Genomic DNA, 12,235 nt, shown 5'->3' with positions numbered 1-12,235 from the left:
GTTTACAAGGATTGGGTTACCTCGAGAGCTGATAAAAAGGCAAGTGATTCCACTGGCCAGCATGTTCTAAGCCTGTTGGCCAGGTGCGTACAGATTCTACTGCTAGTCTATCAGCACAGAGCTCATGAGAGGAGCCGAGCCTATCACAGGCCATACAACTATCACCAAATACTGGCTATCCTCGCCTCAGACCAGTTATCAGACTGCCATGCAGTGCTGCTGTGATGGGCCTCGCAGATAGTGAGGAGACTTTCACTAGACAAGACAGCAGACATCCATAGCAATTACAGTGGTGTCAGGAAGCGGGGCAGCTCTTCACTGGCCGAAGACATTCACTTTCCTGCTGTCGGTTAGCGAAAGTTTGCCGTTTGTCAGGAGGATTACGGGCTACCTGTGTTGCTGGGACACCAGAAATTGGTCCTGATTACCTTGGTGTTGGAGTATTGTCCAGAGTTGTGAATTTCATTTCCTAAAGAGCTGTGTTGCCCAGGTGTGCTGATTGACGGGGATTGGGCATTTCGGTGAAAGATTTGCAATTACTTACTTGTCCATGAAGATAAAGTGTTCACCGCGGAGAAAGAAGCTTAATTTGTTTCTTCAGATTGGTGGAAGAAGTGGGATTTCTATATAAGTGGAGATTTCTTTGGTTTCCCTGGATTCGTCTCATCAGAAATCCTCATTATGAGTGAGTGAGTCCTTAAGTCTTATGATCACTGAAATTATTGTAAGATGCTTGTAGGAGAGTGGTTTCTTCCTGGAGGCTCAAGAAGAGGAAGAATTGATAGAAAGTGTTTCCATATCTCATAAATCTATCGCTCGTCACATCCATATTTTTTCTCCTTGTGAAATCGGTCCTAGCCTTGATGTGTAAGTATGATAAGAGATGTAATTGTACCGTAATTGTTCCGAGGAAGTGTTGCAAGGTCGGCAGGTGCTTCGCAGGAGAGGAGGAAAAAAAGTTATCAAGCTGTTTGTGTTTCTGGAATTGCACTCAGAAAGGAGCCGTCTCATTCCAACTCACCTGTGACATTTTTGAACAAATTGAAGATGACAACTTCAGTCAACAGATAACTTCATGATGTTCTATGGGAATATTTTTTCTGTCCTTGACATGATGTCCTCTTGGAATATAGGTGATGCTTCAAAATGTCAATTTTGTTCTCTGGAAAGACTTCATGCGGAAAGGATGGTGATATTATCATATTTCATGTGTCTGGAGTTCTCATGTTTAGTCTCTGGTTATCAAGATTGCAGATCCTCTGAATATTTCTGACAGAATTATGCTCCATGATGAATGGTGGTGTATGAACGTCTTGCTTACATCTATTTCTCTGAATGGAATTGTCACAAAGGATAAGAGAATCATTTTCAGAAAAGCTGAAGCGAATTGTTTTGTTAAAATGTTAAAATGTCACAAGTAGTTTTTTGCACAGTGTGTATCATAAATACCTCTGAATGAAGTTTTACTGGACTGCATATACCCCGGTATCTAGAGGGAGATCATCAGTAATGTTGTAGGATTCGTATTTCTTAAAGATATCGGCTAATGAAAGTATATACAAGATAAGATTATATTTTGAAAAAGTATGTATGTCACTTAGCTTTGTATTAATTTTGATATTTTTATGACAATGATCAACATGGCAGTCAATTATTTAAGTAATCTTGCTAATTCATGCCACAATATATCAAAACTTATGTAGCTGCAGTACTGTTCTCCCAAATGCAAGTAATGTTCAAGAGATGGTTCTGTATTTGCCAAGATTCAAAAATGTTTTACCTCTCGAACTCAAAGATAACAAAATAGTCAGTTCTAAGGCGCTGTGATTTGCTGTGCAGAGTTACATCCCTTTTGGCATGCCAGAAACCTATGATTGTGGGTTCGAATCCTGGTTCACCTTAATTATGTTTCTGGGTTTGTCAGCACCATACCTGTGCTCGCAGGTTTCACGGAAGTGGTAAATGTCTGAAACCTGCATCACTTCGGGCTTTCCTCCAACATTAAGCTGTCACACCGTGATATAACTGGTGTACTGTTAAAAGCGGCGTTAAACCCAACTCACTCACTCTAATCTGAGATTAGGTTACCTGTCAGCTTGGAAGCTTTTTTTTACCCTGTGCAGCAATGATACTGAATATGTTGATGAAAGACCAGAAAGAAGGGAGAAGAAGGTACCAGACAAGGCCAACTAATTTTATCTGAGACTATCAAAATAAACAGGCTCTCTGATGAAGGAGATTACTCAAGGCTTTGAAGATCGGGTGCCTTGGTCTAAAAAAATTTAAACTTGCATATTTTTCTTACTAAGGTGTAGAAGTTCAGATGCCATCCATCCAAACATAAAAACAAGATATTTCTCCGAATAGCTTCCCCTAACCTTAATAATAAACTTATTGATATCTGAAGCGGGCATTCTTTGGATGACTGTCATTGCAAGTTAAGTGAGCGTGATGGTTCCCTCCAGGGTGTTACAAGACTGGCTCTATCTGCAGCATGGAGATAGTCCCAGCCCCTCATCTGCAGTCTCCCAGCTGCTCCCAGCACTCAGATGCTACAGTTATTGGTGTACACCTCAATCTGTCGGAGCTGTGAACAGTTGAACCAGGCCAAACTTTAAAGTTTTCTTTCAACATGAGATTATTGCTAATGTTAGTGCTTCAGTGAGCCCACATCTAGATTGGTGATAGGGCTTGTACCTGAATGATCCCCTAAATAATTATTCTCTTGCTTTCAATGCTGTTAAATGTTAGTGCTGTTTTTTTCCAATAGAATTTATTTCATTTTATGTAGTAGAGTAGAAACTAAATATATATGTGCCAATATGTTTTATCAGTGCAATATAGATATATATTTCCCATGAATAACTTATAGAGTGAGTGAGTGAGTTGGGATTAACGTCGCTTTTAACAGTATTCCAGTTATGTCGCGGCATGTCAGGTTAATGTGGAAGGAAAGCCCGAAATGATTCAAACCCACAATCATCGGTTTCTGGCATGCCAAAGGGACACAACTCTGCACAGCGAATCGCGGCGCCTTAGACTGGACCATCGGTGCCCCCAATAACTTCCAGAGGTAGACTTGGTTGATGCATGTCATCGTTGCCAAATTGCATGGATCGATGCTTGTGATGTCAATCACTGGATTGTCTGGTCCAGACTCGATTAAACACAGACTGCCATCATATAGGTGGAATATTGCTGAGTGCAAATCCAACAAAAGTGAGAATTTTTCAGACAAATTATAGAGATTTTCATGATTTTATCACTTTTATGAAAGACCATCTTCTTTATCACAGATCTATTTAACTATAATTGTTTGAATTATTATTATACTATTAGGAATAATAAGATTAAATTTGGGGAGGACTTTGGTAATTTGTATGTAGCTGTACAGGTAAATGGAGTCATTTGTGTGAAGTTGTATGAGAATTTCCACAGTCATGTTCAGTTCTCAAGGTAGACACAATTTTATGGATAACAACTTCTTTAATACTATGAAAAGCAACATTTCGGAATAGATCCTACACTGTTGTCCTTGCTAGCCGCGAATAGCTGCAAAATTGCTGATGCGGCGTTAAGCAATATTCACTCACTCACTCACTCACTTGCTTGACAACAGTATAACTTCTAAGTAATGCCTATCAAACAATTTATGTTCAGTTCGGTCAGGTTCTCAGCATTATCTGGTCATTCTCGGGACATAATTATCTGCCACAAGCAAACCATGATCCTGAATACTGTTACTGTCAGTTGGCCCCATTCCCACATGTAAATATGTCATTGCAAGCAGTATTAATTTGGGAAAGTGAAACGGAAACTCATCCCGCAGGATGTAGAGATATATTAGAGTACAATTACCAGGTGCCTCGTTATTGATTGAACTGTATGGTCGTACAGCTGAGATTTATGAGTCCAGGGCATATTCTTTTCCTGTATGATTTAAAATTTGATTTATCATTTCATTTGCTGTCGAATACTAGTTAGTTGTCTTTAAATTTCAGAAAGGTGAATTATTTGTTTTGAGTTATTTATTGATGGTTGGTTGTCGAGGCTGAATGGGAAATTCAGCTTTTGTGGCATGGAGTTTAATTCTTGGAGAATGGTAAAGATAAAGATTAAGCAATAGCTGTTGGAAATATTTTCATTTTTCCAATCTGAAAAATTACAGCCGATTAATATTCCTTTAAATCAAAGTATGTGTTTTGTTGGTCTGATAGGCTTATGGAAGTAGTGATGTTTGTGGGGGACATGGCGATGGCCCAAGGTAAGGGGATCTGGAAGTAGTGATGTTTGTGGGGGACATGGCGATGGCCCAAGGTAAGGGGATCTGGAAGTAGTGATGATTGTGGGGGACATGGCAATGTCCCAAGGTAAGGGGATCTGGAAGTAGTGATGTTTGTGGGGGACATGGCGATGGCCCAAGGTAAGGGGATCTGGAAGTAGTGATGTTTGTGGGGGACATGGCGATGGCCCAAGGTAAGGGGATCTGGAAGTAGTGATGTTTGTGGGGGACATGGTGATGTCCCAAGGTAAGGGGATCTGGAAGTAGTGATGTTTGTGGGGGACACGGTGATGTCCCAAGGTAAGGGGATCTGGAAGTAGTGATGTTTGTGGGGGACATGGCGATGGCCCAAGGTAAGGGGATCTGGAAGTAGTGATGTTTGTGGGGGACATGGCGATGGCCCAAGGTAAGGTGATCTGGAAGTAGTGATGCTGGTGTTTGTTTGTGAGTCCAAGGGGAATGTTGGCCAGCCTCCTCCAACAGGGCGTGGGATACGGAAACAGGAAGGAAACGAAGTCATCCCCTGTCAAGAACATCCCACCATAAACAGCCAACACACGCAGGAGTCTTTCACCTGAACTAACGAGGGGAAGAGGTCGGCATCTGGCTTTGATACCAGACTCCCAAGGATGCAGATTTCTGCTTCACTGTATCTTTTGGCACTGAGAATAGGAAAAAGTGTGTGGGAGAAGTGCTTGTCCAACCCTCAAGTGGATGAAACTAAAAGTTACGTTTATATAATCACAGCCTGTAAGCGCCATCGTCCATTATCAGAAAATTGTATAAGACATTATGCAGCAGTGGAAAACAACCTGAAGCATTTACTTGCGTATTATGATAACATGTAAAAGGACAATGAATTCTACTTTGCGTCATGTTCAACTTTTAACATTGGACAAACTGACAAGAGCTAGCAGACTAGTGACAGACTAGACAACCTGGACATGTACATATCTTTGGAGGGACTGTTTCAGAGATTCTAAAAGAAACTTTCAAAGAATCATATTCAAGCAAATAGAGGGGCGGTCGGGTAGCCTAGTGGTTAAAGCGTTCGCTCGTCACGCCGAAGACCCGGGTTCGATTTCTGACATGGGTACAATGTGTGAAGCCCATTTCTGGTGTCCCCTGCCGTGATATTGCTGGAATATTGCTAAAAGCGGCGTAAAACCATACTCACTCACTCACTCACTCACTCACTCACTCACTCACTCACTCACTCACTCAAGCAAATAGGAAGTCATGTCAGAGCAGGAAATCAGACTTGAGCACTCTGTTAGCTGAAATATAATCAAGATGCCAAAATAGTGCAATCAATTCATCTGTACTTGGTATTCAACCTAAGTTGTCTTGAAATAATTTTGTGATGTGCCATGTGCAAGGTTTGAGCCATGGAAACAACATGGAATCCTCTGGAACATCTGCTTTGGTTGTCACAACTGCATGTAGTGTCCATGTGGAGTAATTGAACACCATGTTGGACAAATCGTAGCCGCTTTAATCAAAATTATTTCTCGAACTTTAAGGTCTCCCTAATAGATCGTGAATTAAAATGTCAGATTAATTTAGAAGTATTCCTCCTTTTGAAAATTGATACTTTGAAAGATGCACGGAGGTAATCTGTTGATGTTTTGTGGTGTTCTGCCCGTCAGCTGTTTGTGATGTTCTTCTGAAAAGGATATCACAACAGCAATGATTACATCGGCAAAAAAGAATTACCTTCAGAGATAAAAAAAAGGATTATGACAGAAACATTCAAGTGAGAGCGTCTGTTTTTCCAAATGTGATGTGAAAGACCTCATGAATCATAGAACAAGAGTGGAACGCCTGCTGTGATCTGTAGAACAGATCAGAGTTAACACCCAGGGAGGGTCCAGGTCTTCCCAGCTACGCTGGTGTACTGTGGATCACAGATTGCTTCCCAAACACACAGGCCGTCCACAGGCCATTCACAGGCCATCCATAGGCCATCCATTGGCCATCCATTGGCCATCAACACAGGAGGACCAGTGAGTGGAATTCCTTGACAACCTGTTGCTTGGTAACCAAACGCTTGTGCATCCACAGGCCATCCACACAGGAGGACGAGTGAGTGGAATTCCTTGACAACCTGTTGCTTGGTAACCTAACGCTTGTGCATCCACAGGCCATCAACACAGGAGGACCACTGAGTGGAATTCCTTGACAACCTGCTGCTTGGTTACCAAATACTCGCACATCCACAGGCCTTCCACACAGGACGAGTGAGTGGAATTCCTTGACAACCTGTTGCTTGGTTACCAAATGCTTGCACATCCACAGGCCATCCACATAAGATGACGAGTGAGTAGAATTTCTTGACAACCTGTTGCTTGGTTACCAAACGCTCGCACATCCACAGGCCATCCACACAGGAGGACTAGTGAGTGGAATTCCTTGACACCTGTTGCTTGGTAACAAAACGCTCGCGCATCCACGGGCCATCCACACAGGAGGACGAGTGAGTGGAATTCCTTGACAACCTGTTGCTTGGTAACCAAACGCTCGCACATCCACGGGGCATCCACACATGAGGACGAGTGAGTGGAATTCCTTGACAACCTGTTGATGTCTTTGTCAGATGGAAGTGGGGATGAACATTGAGGACAACTAGTGTGATGGGACTTGGTTCTTTCTGAATCGTAGTCCTAATTTTACTATTAATTGCTTGGTCTGCAATCTTTGTCAGATGGAGATGTGGAAGAAGGTTGAGAACAATTAGATTCAACTTAGTTCATTGTTAATGGTGTTCAACTTGGTTAGTGGTGTTCGACTTGGTTTCTTATGTTTGACTTGGTTTCTTATGTTTGACTTGGTTTCTTATGTTTGACTTGGTTTCTTATGTTTGACTTTGTTCCTGGTTAATGGTGTTCAAATTGGTTCCTGGTGTTCAGCTTGGTGTTCCGACCTTTATAAGTTGTTGATTTCTTTCTTGGCAAGTGGGGGGCGGTCGGGTAGTCTAGTGGTTAAAGCGTTCGTTCGTCACGCCGAAGACCCGGGTTCGATTCCCGACATGGGTACAATGTGTGAAGCCCATTTCTGGTGTCCCCCGCCGTGATATTGCTGGAATATTGCTAAAAGCGGCGTAAAACCATACTCACTCACTCTTGGCAAGTGGGGATGAGGATAAAAGTTGAGACAGGGTTAGATAGGTTGGGTCACATGTGACTTTCAAATGGGAAAAACAATGTTTATTTCGATCAATCTTTATTTCTGCACTGAAAAGACCAAAGGCCAAGGGTTCATTATTTCAGAGTTGTTGAGCCTAAGAGAGCGATTCCCCTGTACATCATCTCACGATAAATAAACATCATGAATTGTTGCAGCATTACACTGTTAGGAAGCTAACCGATTCGTATTTAAAGACATTGGGATGGACAAAGTAATATAGTGATATATACTTATTTCTTAATGATGCATAAAATGGACAATAAGAAAACGATACTCATCCTCTATTTCATATGAATTACATAATGCACAAATTCTCTCGATATTGTCTGTCATGCAATTTTTATGAAAAGGTCATGTGAATAACATTGACATCTAGGTGGAGCTATTCACAAATTTTTCTCTAATAAAATAGATAAATAATGTTCAATGCATGTATACGTGTTTTCCCCCAAATAGTATTTTGATAAAAAAATTGAATCCAATTTTGTAAATCAGCATCTGCCTCAGTAGATGACATGATTTCAACGTCAGCGCCAAGAAAGATCTGTAGCAAGTCTGGGGTCATAATGACTGTTTTGAATGGATGTTTTTCAAAGTTATAACATGCAAGTGTGAGAGGTTAGTGTTGGGCTGATAAGCAGTCTGGTAATTTGAGTCGGTCCGTGACGGATAAATATATACCAGACAAATTGTTATGTGTTTTTCATGTTAGTCTGACAATAATTTTCATAAATGGTCACATAAGTAAATACCAATGACAGTTTTATTGCTGTGCAGTACATTTAAGTAATCTAAATGGATTTCTCAGGCTGTTATGACTTGAATTACCATTGGCTCATTGTGAAATCTTGGATGATGCTAATAATGAACAAATATTGTCAGTTACATATATATTTTATGTGTGGAGTATCTACTGAAAAGCTGGGGCGGTTGGGTAGCCCAGTGGTTAAAGCGTTCACTCTTAAAATACGCCGAAGACCCGGGTTCTATTCCCGACATGGGTACAATGTGTGAAGCCCATTTCTGGTGTCCCTGCCGTGTTATTGCTGGAATATTGCTAAAAGCGGCGTGAAACCAAACTCACTCACTCACTCACTCACTCACTCACTCACTCACTCACTCACTCACTCACTCACTCTGAAAAGCTATTTTTCACATGATCCTGTTGGTTATTCTTTGTCATAGTTTGGGGAATTAAAACTTGAATTAAATAAAAACTTAAACACGAAGTTTATTCTTTTATGACTGTTAAGAGTAAAGGTGTCTGTTATTGTAGTTGTGGCTCGCAGTCCCAGCAAACAGCTGCTGATGCTTGTCTGTTCATTTTCAACATGGCTGAAGAAAAAGTGACCATCTTCTGATCTTATGTTGTATATAAGAAAGAAAGCCGTTTCCAAGATGTAAACCTATCTTAGGATTATTTGATGACGAGGAAGTGACTCATCATCCAAATTAGTTTCACAGAACACACAAGTCAAATCATCTACTTTTCTTGTTTACAAGGATCATTAAAGGCAGTGATATTTCCAGCAGTATCAGCTGGGTATGCAAATTGCAAGTGATCGATATCTGATGGATTACAGAGTTTGTCAGCTTGCTCATAAATTAAAAAAAAGTATTACAATAATGTATTTAACCAAATCCGATATTGTCAACATTAGATGTTAAAAACCATGAAATCCAACTTTATCAATTAAAATCTTTACTGTTGAAACTACCTATTATTTGTAATGTTTCAGGGCTAATTATTTTTTGTAATGACGTTTCAGAGCTATGTATTGTTTGTAATGATGTTTCAGAGCTAGGTATTGTTTGTAATGTTTAAGGGCTACTTGATTGTAATGTTTCAGAGCTACGTATTATTTGAAATGATGTTTCAGAGCTAGGTATTGTTTTTAATGTTTGAGAGCTAAATATTATTTGAAATGACATTTCCGAGCTACGTATTGTTTGTAATGACATTTGAGGGCTGCTTAATTGTAATGTTTCAGAGCTACGTATTATTTGAAATGATGTTTCAGAGCTACGTATTGTTTGTAATGACGTTTCCAGGCTACTTCTTGCCACTTTTAAATGCTTACCATCTCAGTGTTGAGTTGAGGGTATAAATGGTCCCCAGCAACCCATGCTGGTCAAAGGGGTACTTAAATATTGGGTGGTGAGACTCGATGACTTGGTTCATTGTGTATCATTGTGCCTGTCAACATCGAGCGTTACTATGAATAGCAAACACTGGATTGTCTGGTCCGAATTCGATTATTTACAAGCCATTCCCTGAATGCATAATTAAACAACTAACAAATACCCATCAAAGAGATGAGTGACATTGAATAAATGAAATAAGATTTGTCTAAGCCATTTCCGATGTAATTTGTTGACGCCGCCATTTCCCAGCTGTCTGCAATATTGTATTCTGTAATATCTATTGATTCCTGAAAATGAGGCTCTGGGAGATGTTGGAAACCTGCTGATTCAATGTGAGAACACCATCAGACAAGATTTGGGTCAAGACTCGTGTAAAGCACTTGAGGAGGTAGAAAAGGTATGAGAAAGCAAAAAACGTGGAGTTTCCGATGCAAGTCATCTACACGTTTATTCTTGCTAGAGTGAGATAACAGATGCTGCTGCTGAGAAGGGAGAAAAACCGAGCACGATACCCTGCACAAGAAACCTGTTGCTTGCACCGACTTACATCACGGCAGAGGTCGTTGATTAACTCGTAATTGCCGGAGAAACACGATACAAACCTGTGCCACCTGGATAGAGCATTGTCTTGCTTGGTTACCTTGATGGAAAGCAAAGATTGACTCGTGGGTGAAAAACACCATCAGTGTTCACGAGATACAGGCTTCTTGAATGAGACTTTGTTGGTTTTGTAAGGCGTCCTTGTGACGTTTGGAAACCTGAGAGATAGTTTTGCCTACTGTTTATCCTCTTCTTCTAACTTTATCAAGTTTTGAGGATTGGGAAAGAGGATGAAATGTTACCTTGTGTTTTGACTGACACGTTCACGTGAAGTGGCTTCCTTCTGATGGAGGGCAGTTTGTTGGGAATGGATAATGGATGCTTTATTTGAGGATGATCATCATGGGATTGGTGTCGTTCTTATCTAATTACTGGTGCGGTTGAAGTCAGTAAGTCATGAAAAGGTTTTGTTCATTTTTTTGGCTCTTTTCGTAGGGATATTTCAAGGTCTGAATCTTATCAGTTTGTCTTGTCTGTGCAATGCTAGGAAGAAGCTTGTTCATGTTGACGTACATTGGACGTGTTGGGGGTACAGAATTGAGTTGGAATTGATGTGTCTGAATAAAGAAAGGATAAGACCATTCAGTCCCCTGAGAAATGGTTCAACTTCAAATAGATCATTCCTGTCAGTTCTTCTTAATGGAGAGGAGATCAAGTTATTGCCATGATGATGAAACAACTTTGCCCGATTCTATGATCTAGAATGTGGCCAGGTGTGTGTGCTTGTAGGGAAATAAGTTACCTTGGTGTCATGTGTATGTTTATCGATTTCTCCAGAAACATTCAGGGGTGTGTGGTTTAGCCTAGTGGTGAAGGCATTCACTCATCACGCCGAAGAACCAGGATTGATTCCCCACCTGAGTGCAATGTGTGAAGCCATTTCTGTCCCTCTGACGTGATGTTGCTAGCTTTGCTGAAGCACTACCTACACAACCATTCAGGTGTGTCAGCTGTAATTTTGAAATTATCAAAAAGGATTTGACAAGGAAATCATTCGAGTATTGGCGAGTGTCCAGAGGAATTTGTATCCTATTTGCCGTGGGATACTGTACTAAAGTACGAATGTTGGAGGACCATCGGAATCCAAAGGGCAATAAGAAGACATCAAGTAAATCTCCAAGAAGTGAGGAATCTTCTCTTTCGTCTTCTGAATAATGACAGCCTTTCTCCTTGAGAACCATGACGCATCAAGTGCACAACCCCCGTACATCCATCTCTGAAGGATTAAGTACTGATGCCCGTGATTTTGGGTTCATATGAAAACTGTACACAAATTTGAAGATGGATAAATCATGATGATGAACTAGTCTGAAGGAGTGTTTTTGCCCCGACTTTCAGTGAAATCTTTTCCGTCTGCAAATACACATCTGCTTAAATTTGATGATTCAGAGGATGTTTTTTAGTTAATTCGTCTGCTACGGAAGAGATCTGTATGTAGGAGGATGCAAATCAAAATCTAATTGCTTCAAATAACACAGATAAAAATCTGCTTCAGATTCGTGTTCAGGAGTTTTTGTTAGATATAATTGTCTGGCATAAAAATGTGCCCTAATCGTGATTTAAAATTGCCATCAACCCTCCAATTCCTGTTGAGTTGAATTTCAAACTAACTGTATTACATGATATTTTTTCAATTCTTGAATGTATCTGGTTACAAGATAAAAGGAGACAGGATGAGTAAAAGTTTTAATCAGTTTGTGCAGACGCCTTCTCATGTGATTATTCCCTGTTGCAGAATTATATTAAGTGTGCCCAATTGTTCTCTTTTCAGTTGTGGATTATTTTGAAGAGAATTGAAACTGTTGTGAGATTCCTAAAAACTGTTGATCTTGATCAGTGAGGATATGATTTGATGAAAAACTGACTGTTGAGGATATGATATTGTGAAAACTGTGACATAAGCAATAACATTGAAAATGTCGCGCACAAATGGAGTACGCCCAGCGAGCACGGGAGCTTACGTCTCCATGTGGGAGAGCAAACTACAGGAGTTGATGGTAAGGACGAGGGGAGATATTTAAT

The 12,235-nt window shown here is 40.5% G+C and overlaps 1 protein-coding gene across 16 annotated transcripts in view; it reads left to right on the top strand.

Moving 5' to 3' along the window:
* The window catches only part of LOC124143967 (liprin-beta-1-like), a 176,472-nt gene that overhangs the window by 126,339 nt on the left and 37,898 nt on the right, over nucleotides 1-12,235 (top strand). The window contains exons 1-2 of one of the 16 annotated variants that reach the window (XM_046513150.2): nucleotides 253-685; nucleotides 11,985-12,210. The exons of 14 other annotated variants lie outside the window; for them this stretch is intronic. In XM_046513150.2, the coding sequence (XP_046369106.1) occupies nucleotides 12,130-12,210 (81 nt within the window). In that variant the 5' untranslated portion in view covers nucleotides 253-685; nucleotides 11,985-12,129. Of the gene's footprint in view, nucleotides 1-252; nucleotides 686-11,984; nucleotides 12,211-12,235 lie in introns of those variants that run through there. One more of the 16 variants, XM_046513153.2, reaches the window with a different exon arrangement.

The sequence above is a fragment of the Haliotis rufescens genome, unplaced genomic scaffold, assembly GCF_023055435.1.
Source record: "Haliotis rufescens isolate VD_foot unplaced genomic scaffold, xgHalRufe1.0.p SCAF_6, whole genome shotgun sequence".
Lineage (NCBI taxonomy): Eukaryota > Metazoa > Mollusca > Gastropoda > Lepetellida > Haliotidae > Haliotis > Haliotis rufescens.
Note: the sequence above shows the minus strand (reverse complement) of the source record. Positions and strands in the feature narration are given on the sequence as shown.